General features: G+C 42.2%; 1 protein-coding gene across 5 annotated transcripts in view; it reads left to right on the plus strand.

The window, feature by feature from the left end:
* VPS13B (vacuolar protein sorting 13 homolog B) overlaps nt 1-26167 on the plus strand; it is a 616840-nt gene that overhangs the window by 489770 nt on the left and 100903 nt on the right. For all 5 annotated transcript variants that reach the window (XM_085896658.1, XM_085896654.1, XM_085896653.1 and 2 more), the window contains 7 exons: nt 7650-8442; nt 8565-8702; nt 9425-9736; nt 15440-15642; nt 15889-16267; nt 16384-16571; nt 17051-17250. In XM_085896658.1, the coding sequence (XP_085752784.1) occupies nt 7650-8442; nt 8565-8702; nt 9425-9736; nt 15440-15642; nt 15889-16267; nt 16384-16571; nt 17051-17250 (2213 nt within the window). The remainder of the gene's footprint in view (nt 1-7649; nt 8443-8564; nt 8703-9424; nt 9737-15439; nt 15643-15888; nt 16268-16383; nt 16572-17050; nt 17251-26167) is intronic.

Raw genomic sequence — 26167 nt, forward strand, 5'->3', positions numbered from 1 at the left:
CGCGAAGGAGCACGAAGTCGGGGCATCGCCACGTCGCCACATTTGCGGCTCATCACAAAGACACGGGTAGGATCCACCCGGTCTCGCAGACCTGACCGCTCTTTCAGGTCCCGCGCAAATATTGGCCCACAGGCCCCGTATGCCCCCTTGTCTTTGAGGGTGGCCCTTTTCTTTTACTTTTGAGTAAATGTGTTGTCGGCGCCGTCTGTAAAGTAAAACTGTGTAAGTGTTGCCGTGTGCTCGCGTAGTCGGTAGTAGATCTGCATTGTTGTGTTTCTTTTGTTGCAATTGCTGTAGGTGCATTCTGTTTCATTGAATATGTGTACTCTCCGTGTGCGCGGAATAAATGTGCATCATGTTGAACTGATTTCCCGTTTCGCTTCGTCTTTTCTTTAATTGAATCTCCATCTTGCTTCACGTAAAGGGTTGGTAGTGGGCTTAATACGCCCGATAATTAATCGGAACCGTCGAGGCCGACGATAACACCGCTCGGTTATCCCGATAGTACGGAACGGGTCGCTTAAGTGGCCCGTGTCCGGAGTCGACCTGCGGCGAGGTGCGATCGCCCGGTCTACCCTCCGCGTGGGTAGGTACTTAGGTAGGTCAAGTTTGGCGAACAACCCTATCCCACGCGGGGGGCCGATTGGCACGATCGTGGTGAGGCCGAAAGGCACACCCGTGACTAGCTCCTGGCGTTAGTCCGAGAGGGTCACGACAGAATTGTCCGTCCGGTGGGCGACGTGCCGCGATTCGAGTTACGTGGCCGTTCGCACGCCGGCGGGCGCGAATTCGCAACAATATATATCACATTTTATATTTGTGTGTGTATATATATATATATATATATATATGTATGTACATTATGTCTAAAATAATATTTCCCCAAAAGATTCTTGTAATTATGTGAAGAAATTGAAAAGTATGTAATTTTCCATTTTTACTTTACTTCGATTCATTAATGCATTTCTCTATCATGTTTCACTGTTCACATGTAAATATATCTCGGTCCATCTTTTCCTGTCATTTTATTCCTCCCTTTGTTTGTGCATCAGCTCTCAAAGGGTAAATTACATCATCTTGTGGCCAAGCGTTATCATATGACAGCTTGTTTATGGACATACGAGCATTTTTTCCCATAAACATTCTATTATATCAGCCTTTTTATACTTTTAAGGCTTGCCTCTTGCCCTTACATTATGAGGTTTTCACTGTAAAAATGGTAAAGCGTGACATAAGTTGATTAACCAGATGACAATTCCACATATGTTTCTGTATCGGGTTCATTCGCTGAAATGGGTAAAATGCTATGTTGAACTCGGCTGTACTTTCCCAACTGATCAAGGGTTCATTAGTGTATACATTTCCAAAGGATATGCGAACTGAGCATTGCAATAAGGTGGTGTTTCTGCAACAAACCTGAGGGGACTGTGTAAAAGTCACTTCATCTTCTGTTTTGCCTTGTGATTTTTGTCAGGGATTGTTACAACAAGGACCGTCATCCTATGTCATCCTTTTTGTTTTGAGTAATTTCTGAGAAAAAGAGACTAAATTGATTTGTGCTAATTGTAAGGCTATTCCTTATGGAATGACAGTCGTTGAATGTGCAGATATAACAAAAAAAATGTGCCAAATGTAGTCCAACTGCTGACATGAATATGGGTAGGATGATTTTGATGAAGGTATATGGTGAACATTCTTCATGTCTTTAGCGAGTTGTCATGTAACAGCAGCGTGTCTGTTCTGTGTACCATGTTGCATGATAATTTTGAATCCGTTTCTGTTTGTTGCTGTCCAGACTGAGAGAAATGTTTTTAATCGCCCCTTTTGGGCCTGAGTTACGACAACCCGACATTCCTCGGAAGACATGGTTTGATATTTTATTACCAAAACACTTAAAATTCTGAAACTTAGGATTGTGTTTGTGTGATTATCGATTTCTAACATAGGCATGCATGCATGTTCTTCCATTGTTATAGGTTGAGCCTTGTTCTCTGGCATTAATATGTTTTAAGGCTGTCTGCAAGAACCGACCTTTGTGAAAAAGATAATTCTCGTCTGACTCTCTGCATTCCAGAAAATATAACCACTTTCTTCAATATCCACCAAGGGAGTAGAAAAGGAATACGATTCAATGATGTCAGTTGCTCAGGGCCTATGTTGGAGAAAGAGAGAGAAAGAGAGAGAGAGAGAGAGAGAGAGAGAGAGAGAGAGAGAGAGAGAGAGAGAGAGAGAGAGAGAGAGAGAGAGAGAGAGAGATATAGAGATATAGAGATATAGAGATATAGAGATATAGAGATATAGAGATATAGAGATATAGAGATATAGAGATATAGAGATATAGAGATATAGAGATATAAAGATATAGAGATATAGAGATATAGAGATATAGAGATATAGAGATATAGAGATATAGAGATATAGAGATATAGAGATATAGAGATATAGAGATATAGAGATATAGATAGAGATATAGATAGAGATATATAGAGATATATAGAGATAGAGATATATAGAGATAGAGATATATAGAGATAGAGATATATAGAGATAGAGATATATAGAGATAGAGATAGAGATATATAGAGATAGAGATAGAGATATATAGAGATAGAGATAGAGATATATAGAGATAGAGATAGAGATATATAGAGATAGAGATAGAGATATATAGAGATAGAGATAGAGATATATAGAGATAGAGATAGAGATATATAGAGATAGAGATAGAGATAGAGATATAGAGAGATAGAGAGATATAGAGAGAGATAGAGAGAGATAGAGATAGAGATAGAGATATATAGAGATAGAGATAGAGATAGAGATATATAGAGATAGAGATATATAGAGATAGAGATAGAGATAGAGATATATAGAGATAGAGATATATAGAGAGAGAGATATAGAGAGATAGAGATAGAGATAGAGATAGAGATAGAGATATATAGAGATAGAGATATATAGAGATAGAGATATATAGAGATAGAGATATATAGAGATATATAGAGATAGAGATATATAGAGATATATAGAGATAGAGATATATAGAGATAGAGATAGATAGAGATAGAGATAGAGATAGAGATAGAGATAGAGATAGAGATAGAGATATATAGAGATAGAGATAGAGATAGAGATAGAGATAGAGATAGAGATAGAGATAGAGATATATAGAGATAGAGATAGAGATAGAGACAGAGATAGAGATAGAGATATATAGAGATAGAGATATATAGAGATAGAGACAGAGATAGAGATAGAGCTATATAGAGATAGAGATAGAGATAGAGATAGAGATAGAGATAGAGATAGAGATAGAGATATATTGAGATAGAGATAGAGATAGAGATATATAGAGATAGAGATAGAGATAGAGATATATAGAGATAGAGATAGAGATATATAGAGATAGAGATAGAGATATATAGAGATAGAGATAGAGATATAGAGATATATAGAGATAGAGATATATAGAGATAGAGATATATAGAGATAGAGATATATAGAGATAGAGATATATAGAGATAGAGATATATAGAGATAGAGATATATAGAGATAGAGATATATAGAGATAGAGATATATAGAGATAGAGATATATAGAGATAGAGATATATAGAGATAGAGATATATAGAGATAGAGATATATAGAGATAGAGATATATAGAGATAGAGATATATAGAGATAGAGATATATAGAGATAGAGATATATAGAGATAGAGATATATAGAGATATATAGAGATATATAGAGATAGAGATAGAGATATATAGAGATAGAGATAGAGATATATAGAGATAGAGATAGAGATATATAGAGATAGAGATAGAGATATATAGAGATAGAGATAGAGATATATAGAGATAGAGATAGAGATATATAGAGATAGAGAGAGAGATATAGAGAGAGAGAGAGAGAGATATAGAGAGAGAGAGAGATATAGAGAGAGAGAGAGATATAGACATAGAGATATATAGAGATAGAGATAGAGATATATAGAGATAGAGATAGAGATATATAGAGATAGAGATAGAGATATATAGAGATAGAGATAGAGATATATAGAGATAGAGATAGAGATAGAGATAGAGATATAGATAGAGATATATAGAGATAGAGATAGAGATAGATATCAGCAGGCTTTGTCTCCCAAAGTGCATATTGATGTTTATATTAAACCTGATTCAAGTTGTTTTGGAAAATGGTGTGTGTGTGTGTGTGTGTGTGTGTGTGTGTGTGTGTGTGTGTGTGTGTGTGTGTGTGTGTGTGTGTGTGTGTGTGTGTGTGTGTGTGTGTGTGTGTGTGTGTGTGTGTGTGTGTGTGTGTGTGTGTGTTTTGATAGAAGAGATTTGATACTTTAATTCAGGCCATGGACCTGGGGTAAGACATTTCGTGAGCTTCCTTTGATTCTGAGATTATTAACACTGCCGTTTGGTGTATTATCCTGTATTTTGGTGCAATGCTTTGTTGGTTCCATGACTACATATTTGATGTGTCGTCATACATTTGCTATACCACCACTTATTTGATTCATCACTGTTATCTTCAATGCCTTGGCTCACTCATCTGGTTTCATCAACACAGCTTTCCCGATGTAATGCACCTTCTTTACCGATGGGCCAAAGCACAATATTTAATTCGATGAAAACAAATTCCCTTTACTTGAATCTAGTGTTCAGTGAACGGTACTCTAAAAGGCTTTTTATGTATGTTTGAAGTGATGTTTAAAAAAAGAAGTTAATTTCACATAAAAACGTGGAAAACATTAACCTGTCGAGAAGCGTTTGATCTCCTTCGAATGGCGTTTTTGGTTAGAAATTTGAGTCGGCACTATCATTTTTATTTTCGTCTTATCCTGTTGACTGCTCAAACATGCATTGACACCGGAAAGTGATGTAGCGGTGTTGTCATCAGGCAGAACGGGAGCCATTGCAAGATTCCGCGACAAACACGGACCTTTGGGGTTGATTCCCATGGCAGATAGAGTTTGTTCCATAAACTTCTGAGCTCGCTTGAGAAGCATTCATGAAAAGGAAACCCTCTCCACATTATGGAGGCTGACAGGGCGCATCTGCTGTAACTTATGGTTGCAGTTGAAGGTTGCCCCAGGCAAAGCGTCCTCCGGTGTCGAATGGCCCCGTCGGTAAGGCTGCCAGGAGCGGCGGAGCTGAAACCACACACCCAGCACCAAAAGGGCCCCCGAGTTCAAGTTTGCGCTCCTGCACACGCGTCCCTTGATGCGGGCTCGTCCCAGTGTTTGGCTTCCCACCCAACTGTCAAAGTTACCCCTGGCTCCATTGAACGGCATGTTGTTCGGAATATCTTGTATAATCAGAAATGATGTGTCAACTGAAACTATCCATCTTTATTAATATTATTTTTTGCTAAAATAGAATCCCAAGTGTTCCTCCTTCCATGTCACATTTGATTATTGACCGATCTATATCAATCAAAGTAATTTGCTTTTTAGTACCCAAACGTGAACAAACCCTTGAACGGTGGCCACGTTTGGTCAAAAGCACCGTTTGATGAGCACGCATGTGAGTAACTGCGCGTTATCAGGGCAGGTGGGTGTGGCATGGCATGCTTGTGACCGGGTCATGGGATTAGCATGCCAGCTGGTGTGTTTATACCGCGCCTGTGCCAAAAGGGCCGCAAGCTACCAACACCAATCCCTGAATGTCATGTCACGCTAGAACACCTGACACTCTGCCTCTTATTTAGAGTACAAAATATTCGAGCATGACAGTGGGAGGATCAGGGAGGCTGTAAATGTCACGCAAAATGGCAAAGTGTGTGTGTGTGTGTGTGTGTGTGTGTGTGTGTGTGTGTGTGTGTGTGTGTGTGTGTGTGTGTGTGTGTGTGTGTGTGTGTGTGTGTGTGTGTGTGTGTGTGTGTGTGTATGTATGTGTATGTATATATATATATATATATATATATATATATATATATATATATATATATATATATATATATATATATATATATATATATATATGTATGTATGTATGTATATGTATATATATATGCTACTTTTTTTTTCTTTTTTTTTTGCATGGCGCTGCTGTAGACTTAGAGCCAAGACTTAACCTCGGCCTTATAAATGTGTGGTCCCTCAACCCGGCAGTTCTTCCTAGGTTCTATAGTCTAAAACATCTTTAGCCTCAAACTTTCTCTCGTCTTTAGCTGAGAAGTGGTAAACGTTTATAACTTAGTAAAGGAAATGAGTGAGGTGTTTGGTCAAACTTGTGGAAGGGAGGTTTCTCATGAGGCTTATCAACTTAGCAGTAGTGTATGATGTCTGTTATAAATCCCACAGTTGACTACTTCCCTCTTGAGGCCTTCTTGTGTTACTGCAGTTTAGGTCGTAAAGTGCTGACAATAAGTACCTGACAATTCCCTCATTTGTCAGCTATTCACCCATTGATGCTTATTTACGGAGCGAGTTATCATTAGTTGATTTGGAAGGGGGGGGGGCTCCCACGGCTCAGGTCCCCACTCCACCCCTCTGCCCACCTTCACACCCCATGGAAAGAAATACTAATTTATTATTGAAGTATGATAATAAGCACTGTGTACAACTCAAGGAAGACATTAAACTCTGACAGCTACTGAACGTTGCCATCACTTACTGATGTATATTTGAGGTGTGGTGGTAACCTTAATATTTTATTTGGCGTTCAAGCATTCGGATGGACTTGTCAGTGGCCTCTCAGCCCATCCTGTTGTACGTCCAAGTATTGTGGTGAGACCTTTGGAATTCTCATTCCACTTTCACCACAAGACTGTAGTTCATAATCTTTGCCAGTCTTGATTGTCTATGAACTGTCTGATTGTATGGGTTCAATCTCTGAGTGCAGTTCCAACATGGAGCGCTGCATCCTGGAGCATGTCGTCCTTTGGATCGGGTTTGTAAAGGTTTTGTCCCATTTCCTTCCTCGTCCCATTTGCGAGCAGGTTTTGCATGTGTTGGGTAACAACAGGGTCGATCTTCCAGGTGAACAAGCTGGGCCACTCAATCTTGAGGAATGCTTTTGAAGCCTTCAAAATTAAGTAACTTTGGAGAGAAGAAACAGAAATTAATATATATTTACAGAGCTCTTTTAAGCAAAGCATACAATCTGCACTCGGAAGATGCTTTTTCGCACAAATTTACTCCTGCAGATATATAATTATTTGTTACCACACAACATGTTTTTTTTATTTATTTAGTCCAAAATGCTAAGGAACGTTGAATGCAAGTTGCATCATAGCGCACATACACAACTATGTCTGCAGAACTACTGGTTCACACCTTCTGTGACGCTTCTCTGTGGTTTGGTGTTCAAGCATTGAAAAACATTGCTTTGGTTTTTTTTATTACACATGTTGTAAGTAACTTGCTGATCAAAAGCATGCTGGAGAATTCGTATGTTGCATAATATTCTGCTAAAAATGTCAAAAGTCTTAAGGTGTGTGAGAAATTGAAGCGGGTTCAGGATTCTTCTTCCGCATTCTGATAAAAGGATGGGTGATTGAGAAACTTGTTGTGATGACTGATGACTTTTGTTTTAAGTCCTCACTCTTCACCCTTAGTTTCCCAAGGTATGATGTAATTTTAAAATATGTAACCTCTTGCTGCACCTCTTTCTCTCTTTTCCATCACTTTCTTAGGGGGACCGGAATTTGCAATGCCAAACCACTGTGCCTGTTGAACAACGATTGCTGGACAGAGCTTCAGCTGCAAAAGACAGCGGTATCGGAAGCGATAGCATGGGATTGAAAATTGTTCAAGTGGAACAAGGCAAAGGAAAGAGCCACCATCGGCTAGCTTGCGTCACACGCCAGTCATCGGTCATCAAAAACCAACAGCGTCAGCCATTTGAAATTTTTCTCACCGCCGGCCGCATTTCCCTCATGACCTATACTGTCATCTCAGACGGCTTAACTAAGGTGGCATTATTGGATCCGTCATGCCATGAAATCCCTGCCAGTATGGATTCCGGGGAGGAAAATGTGCAAGCACAGGCTAGCAATGCCTCAGAGACTCTAAGCAAAATTCGACGCCACAGTGAGGTCTATGCAGTTGCTACAGAGAGCTCTTTTAGTGATGGGAACTCGACACGCAGCGCGATTTTCCCCGGGTCTTGTGAAGGATCCACGGGCCCTCTACCCTCAAACTCACATTCAAACATAATTCCCAATGGACCGCGTATACCACTCTGTCAGCCACACAGTTCGGTGCATGCCCCTTCCCGTGGTTTGACCCGCAATACATTGGGACCCACCGTGGTGAGGCAGATGGGCCGGAAAGGTGGTGACAGCACACAGCGGCTGGAGCCTTTCTTCTACCTGCTTATGCAACAGCCCTCGTTGCTTCTCAGTTGTCAGCGGCGTACGCAGAAGTTTGATGTTTCGTTATTTGACGTCTGCCTGAAGGCTGCCAGGCCAGACTACATTGTACTCGGTGATTTATTAACCTTTCCTTAACTTTCCATTTTGGAGCATCGATGTGTTATCCATTTGCCATGTTGTCGTATCTTGTGTTTCTGTCCAGTCGTCTGGTAGTTACCCGCGTGTGTTTTATAGATCCAGGTAAAGTGCTACCTGAGTCAGAGGACTACACTGTATTTTGGCTGCAAAGCACGGCTGGTGAGATGGATTCTCGTACAGGTGTTCCCCCAGCATTCCTCTCTCTTCGAGTGCAAGACTTCCTTAATGGGCCTGGTAAACTGACCATGTTGAAGCACACTTACTGGACCTAACTCAAGACTTGCATAGTTTTGTTCATGCATGGTTTTATCCGGTTTATCACGGCACTTTAAAGATTAAGAACATTACTTTAGTCTGTGTTGGTTTAAGTTAATTAACAAATTTTCAGACATTTTAAGTTTCTACCTTGTAATGAGTGCTCTCATAAACTGTCAATGATATCAATGAATGACATTAAAGAAACTTGTCTTTCTACTTTTTGTTCCTGCAAATTGAAAATAAGAGGAGTGGGTGGGGAAGGGGGGTGGTTTGGAGAGAAAATGAGAATGAGTTTGGGAAGTGAGTGAAGGAAACGAAATGTACAGTAAAAATGAGGGATCAAAAATTTATTCAGATTTTGCATATGCAACATGTTCAAATATGTAGTTTCGTTTTTTGTTTTCGGTTGATTAAACCTCATATGATGTCCATTGGGGAAGTCCGTTTGTACCTCTTTATCGGGCCATGTTCTGGCCTGTTCTTTAGAATCGGACATCCAAGAAACATCATCTTTCTTATGTTGCACGTTTATCATTGCATATTGATACAAGTGAACATCCATATGTAGAGATGCTTTTTTTTTTAAAAAGGAGTGTAAGAGAGGATGTAATGTTGACCTGACCCTACCACAATCTTCAATAGTCCATGACCATCCTGAGATGCATTACCAGTAGTCTTGCTGTCTTTCTGTTGTGCAGCCGGAGTGCAGCTGGAGACGGGCCGTCCTTGGCGCATGAGTCCAAGTCCACGCAAACTGGAGCAGCTAAGTCGGTGGATGTGTCAATTTCGTGCACCATTGCCCCAAGATACAGCTGGGAGGCAGTGGGGCGTTGAAGCCCAGGGAGCAAACCTGTGGTTGCCCAGGGCATTGGCAAGCATTCGACGAATCTCGATCAAAACATGTCAAGTGGTGGTAGCAGGCTCGTGTGGACACCCAGAATTGCCAGGCCTGACCTTGTCTGTACAAGCCTTGACGTGTGACCTCAATGTCAAGAGAGATGCCAGCCATGGTGAGGATGGAGTTGCTTTTTTGTATCATTGAAGAGTTATCAAGAAAAGTGCGGGCAGTGTGTTGTATAACCACAATTTCTAAAAGCGTGTGTGTGTGTGTGTACTTGTGTACTTGTGTGTGTACTTGCGTGTGTGTGAAGACAAATGGATATCCATAATATCCTCTCTGTCTTTTTTCCTTCGTGTTTCTTTTTTTCCAAACATGTTCTCGTTTTGTTTGTCATGGAGGAGCCATGGGTTTCCAGACTTTTACTGGTCGTGTGATGTATTTTTCCATCTTGGACATAAATAGAGTCATTGCTTCTTTGATCAAATTCAATTTTGATCTCATCGCCAGAGCCAACTCAACGGCTGACACGGTCCTGGCCAATGCTCGGTTTCACAAATGTTCAACTCTTGAGTAATTGTGTGTGTACCGCCAACTCCAGACTTCTTCGCACATGTTATAGTAACGCTCTAGGCTGTGGACTGTGTAGTTACATATACCTCCTACAACATAACCAAACATAGTTTTCCAACAAATCGTCTCGTTTCAAGAACTTTTGGCTGAACTTGCCAAGGAAATAAACCAAGGAAGTGTGATGAACATGAGAATGTTTCAGACACCGAGACGAGATACCGACCTATACATGTAATGTTTGGTTTCCTTGCCATAGTCATAATTATGCTCCAAGCATGGTTTTAATTACTCTTTTGTTTTACCTCTGATTTTATGCTTGTTCCTTTTGGTGTTGACATTATTCTTTTTGTGAGGTCTTTTCGTTTGAATTTAATGAATCGACCAGTGAGCGGTTGATGCATGAATGGTTCACACCATTACACCAGCAAGCACACCAGCAGCCATTAATAATCTCCCTTTCCTCATCCTCCCCACCCCCTCCTCCCCCGACTCTCACCTTCCTTTCCTTCTCCATCCCCTGATCGTCTTTCTCCTTTTGCTCCTCTTGCTCTCCCTCCTTCCCTCCCCCCTTTTCCTCTTCCTCTCTGAACATCTCCTTTTCTTCATTCTCCACCTGTTTCTCCTCTTCCTCCTCATACATCTCCTTTTCCTCACTCTCCACCTGTTTCTCCTTTTCCTCCTCGTACATCTCCATCTCCTCATTCTCTCTCTTCGATTATTTTCCTCTTCATCTTCCTCCTCCTCTCTTCCTCCACTGCCACCTCCTCCTCCTCCCCTCCTCTTCTTTTTTCTCTTTTCTGTTATTCCCCCCTACTGTTCCTCATATCCCCCCCTCCTCTTTTAAAGGTTAAAGTGCTTTTTACCCAATCTGTTTGCTTTATTATGACTTACTTCATGTGACATTGAATTTAGCATCACCCTGAACAAAAGATGCAAATTCGGTTGGGCATTTAATATAGCATGTAAGCCTGGTGTTGGCTTAGTGGTTAGGGTGGCGGCTTGGGATCCCAGGGTCCTGAGTTCAAGCCCCGTTGGCTGCTGAATTAACACCAGGGGGTTGACTCAGCCTGTCATCCTTCCGAGGTCGGCGAAATGAGTGCCAGTGTACTGGTCCCGGTGTATGCCCCGGTTAGAATAGGTGTACCATATCCCTGTGTGTCGTAAGAGGCGACCAGGGTTGGCGTCAGGAAGGGCATCCGGCCATAAAACATTGCCTCACAAAAAGCCAAACCCCTGCACAGCAGGGAAAAATGGCTGTAAAAACGGTCATTTTTTTATTTTTTTTAATATAGCATGTAATGTCGACCACACTATAAAGCTGAGAGAGCAACATCATCACTGTAATTGAAAAATGCAAACATCTAACACCGCTTAAATGCACGGTGGTATGCGCACATTGCGCAGCTGATAAAGTAGTGCGAACCGGTCACGTTCAGCTGGCAAACGGGCTATTAGTAACTCGGACCAAAGAGAAAGTGGTTTTCCAATCGACGCAGCTGTGAACACAAATGCTTGCTGATGGACAAACGAAATACAATTAGTCTTGTCAAGTCTGATCCTCGTCATTCGGTGGCTAAAAACCAGAATGCTTTGCAGCACCTCACTCAATCTGGAGACCGCTGTGATGTCACCCACTCGTCTCAGACACCGACAAGGAACAAAGGCTTCACAGGTGTTGGAGACGTTGCTCTGATTGAGAAATCTTACAAGAATGGGATTTGCACTTTGGAGAGTGCTGGCGACATGTCCAGTCTCATTGGCACATCTGCAGATTGTGCAAAAGGAATACCACGATTCAAAACGTTTGGAAACTTGGCATTTTTTGTTTGTTTGTGTCTACTCACTTTAATTTTTCTCCCATGTGATGAACGTTTTGTCAGGCAGTTTTTCTTCACCTTGCATAAACTTCTCAGGAGATTCTCAATGGATTTTCACGAGATTTTTTTTTTTTTTTGTAAACGTTCTACGGTGTGATCCCGAGTGCAGCTTTTCTCGCCTCTGCTGGTTCTTTCCCTCTGGCTCAGGAACCGTTATTGCTGCAGTATTCTGAATGTCTATAAACGTGGTGAACAGGTGCCTTGTATTACACAGACTGAAAGCTAGTAACTTCAAAGGCCACCCCGGTAATTTGAACACAACCTTTGCCATGCTTGGAGCCACTCACAAAAACGGAATTCTTTGCCTTGGAGCATTTTGCTTCGTGCATTTTGTCATTCCTCCCAAAATAGCGGAATGTGTTCTAAAGTGTTCCACATCACACAGATTATGCATCTGTGTTTGATTTGTTACACAAACATTCTTAGGTGGTTTTAATGCCGAGTTAAACTGCACACGGTGTTCACGAACATCACTGGTGATTGTGACATGTTTGTAATCACTTGTTTGCACATCCATGTGGGCATCTCATCCGGTTGTTTCCTGCCATAGGGATGACATAAAAGGAAACAATCGGTAACATTTGTTACTGCAGTCCTTTTGTTTGTGACGCCTTCATTGTGCAAGATCTTCAAGGGTGATCAAATGTTCTATTTGACTCATTATTGTTGTTTTATTTTTATTCCAAGAAACATCTTTCTTACGTTGTGCATTTATCATCGGACATTTTTGTTTTCTTCCAGGTTTCCAGTTTTTCCTTCCTGAGTGTCTGCGTGTTTGCTTATGTATCACTCTTGTCCACCCTATGCATCATTCCCTACCCCTCAATCATTCCTTCCCACACCCATGATTTGTCCAAGTCTCCCTCTATTTTATCCTTCATCCCTGCTGTTGGGGTTTCCCCCCTTCTCTCTACCATTCCTTTTGTTCTGTTACATCCCGATCCTTTCAGTGTTCTCGATATTCCACGAGCCTTGACTTTGTCTCCAATTTTTATTTTTATTTTAAAGCGTTTCAGACTCATGCAGGATCTTGTGTGTCTATATTACTTGTTGGACAAAGTTAATCGGAGATAATGGATGAATGAACGTGAATGGAAAATGGGATGTGAATCCCTGGCATCCCAGAATGCATATATGTGTCCATGATCTTCTTTGCCTTGATTGAAGTGTAAGGAACACCTTTCTGTTCATAATATGGAAATATATCATTAACCTTAAGCAGCATGACCATAAGTAACAAGAAAAAGAGCAATCAGAGATTGTATACCCTTGCCAGGACTTGTTTTGTGTGGTGTTTGTATAGTTTTGTGTGTTGTATTTTGTATAGTGTTTGTGTACTGGTGTGTTGCGTAATTAATAAGAGACATAATTAGAACGGTCACTTTATAACTGCTGGCAGTGATGACTGGGTACCAAGACATCCTGCTTTAATGCAACCCCGCTTCAATTGGACACCTGACCCTCACCCATGACGTTTATTATTATTCATTTGAATTTGGAATGGGATTAAAATTAATTCAATTCAAATCAAATGTAACACCAAATACTGTTGGTATAGCACTGCATTGGAGTCATCAGAAAGAACCCAAGCAAGCAAAAAGCAAAGATGAAATCATCAGGAAGAACCTGGATAGGATTCGCATTTCAGCTGTTACTCCTCTATCTGCAACCCCATCCAGGCACAGCCAAGTGAGCCTTATTCAAAAAAAAAAAATCAAAAGAACCCAGATCAAAAAATTTCATAATTCTGGCTGCCAAACCATGCGTCCAATCAAGATGAAATTTAAACCATGTATTTCACGTCACTACTAGATCCTAACTGTGAAGTTTCACTTCGGTTGATTAAGCGGTTCCAGAGAAAACATTATTTAATATTTCTCTTCAATCCAATATGGCTGCCAAATCGCATGACCCATCAATTATTTCTGAACAAACTTGCACACCCACGGCTTGGGAACATTTGTGAGAAGTTTCCCATCGATTTGTCCAGCCGTTCTGGAGAATATTTATATAGGTTTTAGGGTAAATCCAATATGGCTACCAAACCATGTAACGTATGAGCTCACATGTGTGATCCTTTTGTTCCTCATGGATTTTTTTTTTGTGTAGTGTCATACTTTTAGGCAGGATAGGCAGTCATACTTTTAAGGTTTTGCCTCAATCTGTTCAGCCACTTCAGAGAGGAAGATTTTTGAAGGTTTTTATTATTATGTTTTTTACAATATGGCTGCTGAATCACGTGACCGATGGCATCATCAATATTTTTTCTGTGTACCATTTTATCCCCAGATGACCCTCAAACTTTTTCACACTGATCAGATGTAGCGTTATACATATGCAATTATGATGTCATAATGAAGGCACCTATGATGTCATTAAAAAAAATCGCACTTATTCCCCCTGAGGAGGACTTTGTGCCAAACATGTGCCAAGTTTCAATTTTTTACTTTGTGCAGTTTCAGAGATACAGAGGTCCAAAGTTTTGACATTTTTCCAACATTGCTGCAACACCATGTGACCTATGACATCATACTTATCATTGAAACATTCTACATGAGTAGTCGCTCCGAAGGTGAAAATTTGGTCTCAATCCGACAAGCAGGTGCGGAGATAAACACTAAAGTTATGCGCAGACAAACAAAGAAACAGACAAACAAACAAGAAGAAGATGTCGTGCAGAGCACGATACTTGCAAAATCCATGAAACAAATTTGACCTCAAAAATAATTGGTGGTTGAAGTCAATGACCAAATATGCAACTCCTCTTCAAATTTCAAGTGAATCGGATGAAAATTGAGGATTTTAGTAATACCATCTTAGTTGCTGACCTTGGGCCTATGTTGACCTTTTGGTCGATGTTGACCTCAAAAATAATTGATGGTTGAATTCAGTGACCTGATCTCCAAATCCTCTTCAAATTTCAAGTCAATGTGATGAAAATTGAGGATTTCAATAATACCACCTTAGTTACTGACCTTGGGCCTATGTTGACCTTTTGGTCGATGTTGACCTCAAAAATAATTGGCTGGTTGAATTCAATTTCCTGAAGTATAAATCCTCTTCAAATTTCAAGTCAATGTGATGAAAATTGAGGATTTTAGAAATCCCAAAGTTGTTTACATTTGGCGTATGTTGACCTTTTGACCTCACATACAATAGGCGTCTTCCTTAGGACAAACTCTACCATGTGGTAAAGTTTCATAAGGATCAGTTTAAAATTGTCACCTGTAGGTGATAAACAGACAGACAGACAGAATTACAAAATGGACTGACCATTATTCTTTAAAAATATTCGATTTTGCAAGTAACAAACAAACGGATCCAAATGCAATACCCTCTATTTTGGTGAGGGTAATGATGTTTTAAATTAAGAGTTGTAAGATGGAGCTGAGTTGATAATCAGTTGTTATGTCATTGTGCTCCAGGCCTGCTGGAAGTTATCAACATGCAGGTGGACCTCACAGATGTGTTGGTGCAGACGCATCTACTCGATCGCATTCGGGTTTTCTGTGGACCATTCCATGCCAGTATCACTGTGGAAGCTCGATGGTGCAAGCATAGTGGTTCCCCTCAGTCTGTGGCGTTGACCCCAAAGCTCTTGCTGTATATCAACATTGGACTTCTACAGGTCGTCACACTGAAAGTTTTTGACATTCTTTAAGTTTAAAATGCTGAGCTTACACATTTCCTTTTAGGGGGTTGTCTTTGCAGAGAGCTTATGTATGCTCTCAGTTTACTTTAACATGCAAAGACTTTCACCACCAAGCTGTTCAACACAGCTTTAATTTTTTTTAATTACTGCATTTACACACTGCAGAGACTATTTTCCAATTCATTTTCATGGCCAAATAGAACTGTTTTGTTTTTTTGACAGGTGTTTTGCGGACAAGAGCAAGTCAAGTGTATTCACCTGTTGCATCATCTTCTGAAAGACACCATTAGCTGTTCTCATGGGTCCACGAGCATGGACTCTCCACCTTCAAGTCGAGCTCCCACTCCACCTTCAAGTCGAGCTCCCACTCCATTAAGCAGTAGAGATACCCTAAATTTGGCACCTGGATCTCATGTTTCTCCAACTCACCTTGACCAAGAAGCCATTATATCAGCCACTCCACCTTCCCTGAGCCAAGATCTTTCTGGCTCCACTGCTTCCGCATCCTCCAATTGCTGTTCATTCAAACCTGAGGCCTACAGTCTGCAACAAAGTGTTGATGATTTGCGAATGGGACTTTTCCAGTTCATCCCAAATATAGGTAATGGAGAAATTGCTATATGTTAATTACCATCAAAATTCACATCATTCTTTCATTGTCTGTACTTTGTCAGCATCCTAATGAATTTAAAGATCTACGTATGTGACCTTTTGTAGATGGCAAAAGCCCATTGCCAAACACCAAGGAAGTTGTGTTTACAAGCGAGTCTGAGGATAGACCCGCCACTATGCTGTGGCGTTACACTGAGCCACGCATGCTTACGTATGTGCACATCGCACCCGTACCATTCAACACGACAGAGGACCTGGAACTGAGCACTGCTGACCTGGGAGACGTTTTGCAGGTTTGGGTAGTTGTCTTCCTCAAGGACCTCCAGCTTATTCTTACCACTGTGATGAGCATGTTGTTGGAGCTGCTTTGGGGTTTAAACAGAAAAAGCAAAGCTCTTTCTGAAAAATATTTTCTGTGAGGATCATGTTTCTAAAGCAAACATTGCAACCACGTATTCCACCTCCAAACTACCGGTTGATATCTGACATTCAGCCAATGAGAATTGTCGGGTGTGAGGAAAGTTCTCCTTTTATCGCTGGAGCATTTTCCCTTTCACATCCAAGCTTATTTTCCTTTAAAAAAATCTGGAAGGTTGGTCATTTGATTTTTGCAGTTGTTTGTTCTTGTAGTTCCCACTTTGTTAACTATTTAATGTTTTCTCAAGTCACACTCCTCTCATAGCACCTCATCAAAAGGAGTGTTGTTTCTTCCTTCTGCTTCTTAATAACCCCTCTACAATCCCTTCACATACTATAACCATCTGTGATGCAGGTGCCTTGCAGCCTTGAGTATTTTGATGAGCTGAAACAGAGATTTGTACCCTGCAAAGAGTTCAGCTTGTCTGAAAGTCGTGAATGCGAGCTCCTACTGCCTTCACCTTTCAGCTCGCAGGCCTCCTGGGAGCACATAGTCACAGCCCAACTGTGGCGTGTAGTGCTGCACGTGGGCTCAGAGGGACTTGATGAACACAGGTGAGAGCAGAAACACCCGTATGAGATGACTGAGTATTTTACTTAGTTGTAGAATGAAGAAATAATCTTGCTGGTAAAGGCAAGCATTGACACCCAACATAACTAAGTCAACGTCCTGTTGATTAATCTGTAATGTTACTTATAAACTGGTCTGTACACTAGTTGTTTACAGGTGAATAAATTTACTTGACTTGAAACACCCGTGTGCCATGTTATTATCATCATTGTTGTCATCATTATTATTATCATTATTATTATTATTACTGTTATTATTACGACCAGAGTACCTGCCCTATGGGCGATCTTGTTCCACGCATGCAACATGTTCTTCTGATGCATACCTTTATTTTGTCGGTGTATATAAGCAACTGCCAGCTCTGTGTTGGCAAAAAAATTTAAAAAACCCATGAAGTTATGTACACGAAGCAAAAACATACCTCCTGCTTATAATTCAAAACACCTCACAACACTGTAAAACCTGTAGGCGGTGCTACACGATACACATTTACATTGAGAATTGCATCCCCCCCACTCTCCTCCAAGACCACCGGCAAAGATAAAAACACCCCGATACATTAATTGGGGTCATGCTGATCCTATGCAACTAGTCTGGATGGAATTGGTCCACAACTGTAGTAGGAGTAACGCGACAAACAAACACTGGTCCGTGAATTATAGTAAGGATAAGGGAAGAAAGGGGGAAGTGATTGTGAATTTAATGTTCCATCTTTATGTACTTTTAACATTGTTATTACCAAACGGGAACAGGAACAACACAGGCATGATAGGCCGAATGGCCTTCTCTTGCGCCAAAGTTCTCTGTGTGTCTTTGTGTAACGTTGTTAAGAACAGGAAGGAATGCGGAGGGGTAGACAGAGAGTTTGGCGGGGGGGGGGATTGAGGACTTAGGGTTGAAAGGGGGTTTGAGTATTGGGGTTTGGGGCAGTTGAGGACTTGAAGAAGAAAGGGGGAGGGGATGACAGGGTTGGCTTGGGGGAGGGAGGGCAGATACGGGACAGATAGAGGGGTTTGAGGCTTTTGAGGGGGTTGGTGGGGCCGGAGTTGAGGACATTGTGTTGGCAGGGGGTTTGAGGATTTGAAGAAAGAGGCAGGGAAGCATGGAGTTTGGGTGTGATGGTCGGAAGGGGAGGGGAGGTGTGGGTGAGTTAGGGACCTGAAGTCACATTTTACATTCTGCAGAATTTTGATGGTTCCGTGATAGTCCCATTGTCTTTTTGGTCTGTCGGGTCTTTTGGGTTCTCTCGGTATTTTGGGTTCTCGGGGTCTTTTGGATGCCCTGGGTCTTTGGGTCCTTTGGGGTATTTTTGGTCTTCATGGTCCTCGGGGTCTTTTCGGTACTTGGGATCTTTTGGGTCTTTTGAGTCCTCGGGGTCTTTTGTGTCTTGTGGATCTTAGGGGCATTTTTGGTCTTTTGGGTATTTTCAATATTTTGTGTCTTCTGGGTCTTGGGGCATTTTTTTGGTCTTCAGGGTCTTTTGGGTCTTACTTTGGGTATTTTCAGTCTTTGGGATATTGTTGCATTTGTGGGGGTAGATGGAGGAATCCCATGTTAAAGATAGGATTGTATGGTATCGCATGGTCCGTGGATGGGAAGGAGATATCTCGATGTAATTTAAGTCGGGAAAACTGTGAGCTTAAGATTGTAGATTGTTACGTGTCACCACACGGGGGGGGGGGGGGGTGCTGTGTTAACTCGGTAGGGTTTAAGGCTAGGTCTCCCAGTATGTGATTGCCCCCTGTGACCTTTTCCTTTTTTTTTTTTTTTTACATTTACAAGGTGGCCATAAAAGAACCACAGTTTCAACACCAACACTTGGCAGACAAAACCCCACATCTCAGGAAATGTAACCGGTGGGCCACGCCCCCGAGGCTGATAACTGTTCGGGGGGTGATGTCAGAGAATAAAGCTTCTAGAGAGACAAGGAGGGCAGTTGGAAGCAAAGCGTCAAGCTCTTGTCTCTTCTCGGCATGAGGAGAAAGCTTCCCGATTCTCACAGTCTCTCTGGAGCCCCTCCCGTGCTTTTGGACTTGGAACTTAGGCCTAGGTCACATTTGCTCTACGGCGAGGATACGGCGGCCATACGCCCTCTGAATTGACAAACGTGCGGTGGCCGCAGAGAAACTGAGGTGGCCTCAGGGAGGCCCTACGCCGTTTGGCTATATTTTACAGACCGTAGGGGCGCCGTGGAATTGTAGCGCGGAGTTGTAACTTTTTTTCATTTCTACGTTCGCCGTAGCAATTCGACAAGCCAAGCTATGACGTAGATGTGTTCCACGTCGACCGTACGAAGTGCATACGGTGGGCTTGCGTTATTCGTGCGGCTGCCATCAGCTCTTCTCAATGAAAAATGAATTTTCCCAACCCCCAAAAAATTACGGCGGCCGCACTATTTCCACGGTCGCCGTACGGTGGCCTTGCAGTGTGTGAATACCTGCGGGCAACGCAGGGTCGACGCACGGTTCCCCTACGCCCGCCGTGCACCTACGTACGGCCTCCGTGGCAGTCTGCGTCGACCGTGCGTCCACCGTGCTCTACCGCAAGAGATCGGAGTATAGGTGACTGCCTATACCGTGGTGCCCCCAGAATCCCAACTTAATTCGTTCCAGGAGGCTGTTCGGATTGCAAAAAGTTCGGATTCCAAAAATATTTTCCCAATAAGAAATAATGGAGTGAATTAATCCGTTCGTGGACCCAAAGAAAACCCACTTTCAAGACACTTTAAACTGAAATTCCCCATGTTTAAGGTAAAATAAGATGAGTAAATGACCTTTGGTGGCGGTGTATTGTATGTAAACTGGTACAATCACCGCATCCAAAGGTCCACACAGGCTCGAGCTCCGGCCTGGGTTCCGATCGCTCGCGCACTCTGCGAGAGCGCTGCCACTAGGGCAGCTCATCAAACATGATGCCCGCAGAACCACAATCGCTTTCATCAAACGCAACGGGCTGACATAATCATGGATATTCAAATTACAACTGCTTTTGCTGTGAAATTCAATCCTTGCCCGACGGTCCGTCACACCACGTGATCGGATTGCTTTTTTGTTATTAATTAAAACACAAGATGATTTAAAAAACAAACATCACAAATGAAGTTGAAAACATGAGGTAAGGCCTAAGTCACATTTGGCTCAGCGGCCGGGGGTCTACAAAATGTACGGGCACTAGCAATTATAGAGCGGCCGCAGTATTTCCACGGCCACACAATTTAACAGTCACATATGTTTTTTATTTTTTGGGGAGCTGCACGGCGTATTTATAAATTGTGGAGACCGAAAACGTGGGGGTGCCGTACGGTCTTTGATTTGATGTCGCAGGGTGACCTTAGGGCGTTCCTGGAGCGGCCATAGAATTTTCAAGGCAGACGCAAGGTGCCCGCAAGGCGACCGCAGGGGGGGACCCTAAGCCGAACGTGCGGCCAGACAGACGGTAACGAATGGGTTAATTTTTTTTTTTTTACCAGTTCTTTTGTTTTGGCTTGTCGAATTTCTACGGCGAACGTAGAAATGAAAAAAGTTATAACTCCGCGTTATAATTCCACGGCGACCTTACGGCCTGTAAAATATAGCCATACGGTGGGCGTAGGGCCACCCTGAGGCCACCTCAGTTTCTCTGCGGCCGCCGCACGTTTCTGTCAATTCAGAGGGCGTACGGCCGCCGTATCCTCGCCGTAGAGCAAATGTGACTGAGGCCTAAAGTATCGATCGACACACGAGAGATTCTTTCACGAGGACTTCCACCGACGAACTGAATGAACAAAGCGCGAAGATGCGGCGCGAACAGGTGGGGGAGACACGTGAACAAACATGAACGCTACGTTGTGTTCGGTTTTTTAAAATGTATTATGTTTTTCGGGCAAAATTTTCTCGAAAAAATTGTTCGGATTCCAATTTGTTCACACAATGGGGCGTTCAGATTCTGGGGGCACCACGGTATATTATAGTTATCGTATATTCAGTTGTATTTTTATTTCAGTAAAAAAAAGAACTGGTATATATATACCCACTCGTTACCGTCCATCTGGCCGCACGTTCGCCTTAGGGCCCCCCTGCGGTCGCCTTGCCGGCATCTTGCATCTGCCTTGAAAATTCTATGGCCGCCGCAGCGACGCCCTAAGGTCACCGTGCGACATCAAATCAAAGACCGCACGGCACCCCCACGTTTTCAGTCTCCACGATTTCTAAGTACGCCGTGCGGCTACCCGAAAAAAAAAAACATATGTGACTGCTCCATTGTGTGACCATGGAAATACTGTGACCGCCGTATAATTGCTCGTGGCCACAGATTTTGGAGACCCCACGGCTGCCGTGGGAAATGTGACCTAGGCCTTAGAGGGAAAGGTGTGGCAATCTCGATTGCGAGAAGAAACTGTACGCGGTTTGTGGGCTCCTGGTGTGTTGAAGACCGCTGCTCACTTTTACCTCACTTACGTGGCCGCGAGGAGCAACTTGGTGCCATTTTGGTGCATTTTCCTGGGGGGGGGGGATTTTCTTTTATTTTTGTCTTTCCCCCTGTCTGTTTTTGTGACTGAGTGGAGACATCTCAAATTAGGATTTAGTTTACCTCATTTTACATTACCTTTCACTTTGATTTGTTTTCATTATCACCCTTGATTTGTGTTTATTAAATTATTATTGTTGAATTTCCTTGTGTTTGTTTGTTCGTTGTGGGTTCGAGGATAAACCCGTGTGTTTCCATTCTGGTAAAGTGCCGAGAATCGAGAATCTCAGCTGTTCGCCTCAGAGTTTAAACCGTTCTGCGATCTGTCTAGGCTGTTGTTAATCGGCCTGAACATGAGTGTATTTTGGGTCTCCGGGGTCTTTTAGGTCTTTTGCGTCATAAAGGTCTTTTGGATATTTGTCTGGTGTTGGCTTAATGGTTAGGGTGGTGGGCTTGGGATCCTCGGGTCCTGAGTTCAAATCCCGCTCAGCTGTTGATTTAATACCAGGTGGGGTTAACTCTGCCTGTCATCCTTCCGAGGTCGGCAAAATGAGTGCCAGCATGCTGGTATACTGTATTAGAGTGGTGACCCGTCCAGGATTGTGCCCATTGCTCTAGGATCTTTTCAGTCTTTTGGGTCTTCGGTGGGGTGTGGGCATGGACTTTTGGGTCCTTTCAGCACTTTAGGTTCAGTATTTCAGGTTACAATTGTGGGTGATGTCAGGACAACTGTCTAACCAATGGGTGAAGACCAAATATACATACATACATACATACATACATAATCACATACACTCAGGACAACTGTCCAACCAACCAATGGGTGAAGACCAATATCCAACCAATGGGTGAAGACCAAATATACATACATACATACATACATACCTAATCACATACACTTGCTCCATTATATATAGATTATTATTTTTCTAATAATGTGAATATTATTATGCTTATTATCATTATTATTACCCTCGCCGAAGGAGAGGGTATTGCATTTGGGTCCGTTTGTTTGTTTGTTTGTCTGTCTGTCTATCTGTCTGTTTTGTTTTGTTTGGCCGCACAGAACTTTTGTGTTTTTCTCCCCAATCGCCTGTCAGATTGAGACAAAATTTTCACCAGAGGTGCGACTACTCATGCATAATATTTTTATTATAATTATGATGTCATAGGTCACGTGGTGTGGCAGCCATGTTGGAAAAACTTTGGACATCTGTATCTCTGAAACTGCATCACCTTTGACCTCTATCTCTGAAACCGCACCACTTTGGACCTCTGTATCTCTGAAACTGCACCACTTTCGACCTCTGTATCTCTGAAACCGCACCACTTTGGACCTCTGTATCTCTGAAACCGCACCAAGGAAGAAATTGAAACTTGGCACATGACAAGCACTCGTGGGGAATAAGTGTGATTTTTTTTAATGACGTCATAGGTGCCTTCGTTATGACGGCATAATTGCAAATGTAGAATGCTACATCTGATCAGTAAGAAAATTTTTGAGTCATCTTGGGATAAAATAGTCCACAGAATAAAATTTGATGGCATCATCAGTCATGTGATTCGGCAGCCATTTTTTTTTTTTAAACCTTCTAAAATCTTCCTCTCTGAAGTGGTTGAACAGATCGAGGCGAAACTTTACAAGCATGACACCTATCGATGAGAAACAAAATGTTCACACATACGATGTCATGGGTCACATAGTTTCGCAGCCATATTGGATTTACCTTAAAACCTATAAAAAATCTTCTCTAGTTAGGTTGGACAAATCGAGGGGAAACTTCACACAAATGTTCCCAAGCCGTGGGTGTGCAAGTTTGTTCAGAAATAATTGATCGGTCACATGGTTTGGCAGCCATATTGGATTGAACAAAAATATTAAATAATGATTTCTCTGGAACCACTTAATCAATCGACGTGAAACTTAAATTTTATGATCTCGTCGTGATGGAGTCCACTTGTTTTAAATTTCAACTTGATCGGATGCATTTTCTGGCAGCTAGAATTATTTCATTTTTTTGATGTGGGTTCTTTTTTTATTTTTTATTTTAAATAAGGCTCACTTGGCTGTGCCTGGATGGGTTTGAGGGTAGAGGAGTATCAGCTGAAATATAAATTCTATCCACTTTCCTCCTGATTACTTCATCTTTGCTTTTTGCTTGTTTGGGTTCATTCTGATGACTCCAATGCAGGACTGTACCTATTTGGTCTTCCATTTGATTTGAATTAAATTTATTTTAATCCCATTCTAAATTCAATTGAATCATTATAATAAACGTCATGGGTCAGGGCATGGTGTCCGATCAAAGTGGGGTTGCATCAAAGCGGGATATCTTGGTATCCGGTCATCACTGCCAGCAGTTATAAAGTGACAGTTCTAGTTATATCTCATTAATTACGTAACACACCAGTACACAAACGCCACATAAAATACACCACACAAAAAAAGTCCTGGCGAGGGTCTGCAATCTCTGATTGCTCGTTTTCTTGTTGTTACTGTGGTTATAACCTCTGCCACCAAATGTGGACGGAGGTTATTTTTAATGCCTGTCTGTTTGTCTGTCTGTGAGCAGGTTATCTCAAAAAGTTGATGGATTCAGATGAAATTTGGTGGACAGGTTGGGTGTGTGACAAAGACAAATTTTTGTGATTCTGGGGAAATATCCAGATCCGGATCCATGAATTTTTAAAGTAATTAGTCACCATTGAGAGTTGGGCCAAAAACGATATACAACACAATATCTCAAAACATTCCTAGACATACCACGAGCTTTCGATATGGTCTGGCATGCCGCACGGCTCACCAAACTCTCTTCCTATGGTATCCAAGGCAATCTCCACTCATGGGTCGCGGACTTCCTCTCCTGTCGCAGTCAGGGCGTGGCTCTTAATGGAATTCTCTCAGCTCCTCTTCTCGTCCAGGCTGGAGTTCCTCAAGGGTGTGTTCTTGGCCCTGTGCTTTTTCTGGTTTTCATCAATGATCTCTCAGATTCCCTGGAAAATCCTCTTTATCTCTTTGCTGATGACTCCACCCTCTGCCGTACCATCTCTCATTCATCTGATCAGCAGGCTGCAGCCTCTTCACACTCTCTGCAGACCTGGATATAATCACAAGCTGGTCCAACACTTGGAACATGTCTTTCAATCCTGGCAAAGCTCACATCCTCACCATGTCTCTCTGAAAGGACCGTCTGAAAAACGCCCCCATCTACTTTCTCAACAATCCCCTTGAAGAAGTCCTTGCATTCAAGCTTTTTGGTCTCTCTTTCTGCCACGATTTTTCCTGGGAAAGCCACATCTCCAAGCTGGCCTCCAAAGCCAGTCGCCAACTGGGCATCCTATGTCGTGCAAAGTCCTTCTTTGGCACACCTGAGCTTCTAACCATTTACAAACCTTTCATCCACAGTCTAATGGAGTTCTGTTCCCCCCTTTGGGGTGGTGCTCCTGCCTCACACCGAGCTCGACTTCACAACGTGGAAACCCAGGCTTTTAGGATCATTGGTATCTCCCGTGATGAAGCTGAATCGTTGGGTCTCTCACTCTTTCACTGGATGTAGGTCAGTGGTCTTTCTGTCTTCCACCATCTCCTCTCTGGCCTTGCCCCCCCCCCACCACCTTGCTATGTCTAATCTGTCCCCCCTATATGTCCTTGAGGTGCTCAAGGTTTGGCAAAACCCCCTTCTGTTGAAACTACCAAAATCAAGAATCACTGCTCACCTTCATTCTTTCATTCCTCTTTTTTTCCCACCTTTGGAGCAAACTCCCATACTCTCTTCAATCCCACTCCTCCCTTTAGGTCTTCAAAGCAGCTGTTCACTACCATCTATCTTCCCCCACCCAAAACCTTGATCCTTACTACTCCCGGTAATCCACCCCAAACCCACCTCCTTCAAATTCCCTGTTTTCCTTCCTGAAAGTCCCTGTAGTTCCACCTTGTATATCCTGTGTACCTCATCCTATCCCTCTCCCTTCCACAGATCTCCTAATGTTTCTGTTCCCCACTATTTTGTGCTTCCCTCTCCAACCCCTCTTGTCTCTTGCCTTGTTATATGTTCCTTGTTATATTAGCCCTTTCACGAGCCTCAATTTGTTTTGCAAAAAAAATAAAAAGAAGTTATTGGTGGATTCTGACAAAATTTGGTTAATAGGTTTGGTTTTTGACGAGGACAAATTGATTCGATTTTTGTGAAGATCCAGAGACAGATTCAGATTTGACATTAATTTTTTTTTTAAGTGTTTCTTCACCATTGAGAGATGGGGCCAAAAACTTGGATTGCATTATAGTTCCAAAAGTTGCGGACAGAAAACTTGGTGGATGAGTTGGGTAGGTGACAAAACAAGCCGATGAGATTTTGGTCTGTGACAAGGACAAATGGTCCGGATAGAGATCCGGCCTATCACTGGGATACAAAACGTGAACTGTTCAGCCTGGTAGTGGTATGTGCTCTACCGAGT

This window comes from Eptatretus burgeri, chromosome 9 (assembly GCF_056783735.1).
Source record: "Eptatretus burgeri isolate ZD-2024b chromosome 9, Ebu_testis_v1, whole genome shotgun sequence".
In the NCBI taxonomy this organism is placed as follows: Eukaryota; Metazoa; Chordata; class Myxini; order Myxiniformes; family Myxinidae; genus Eptatretus; species Eptatretus burgeri.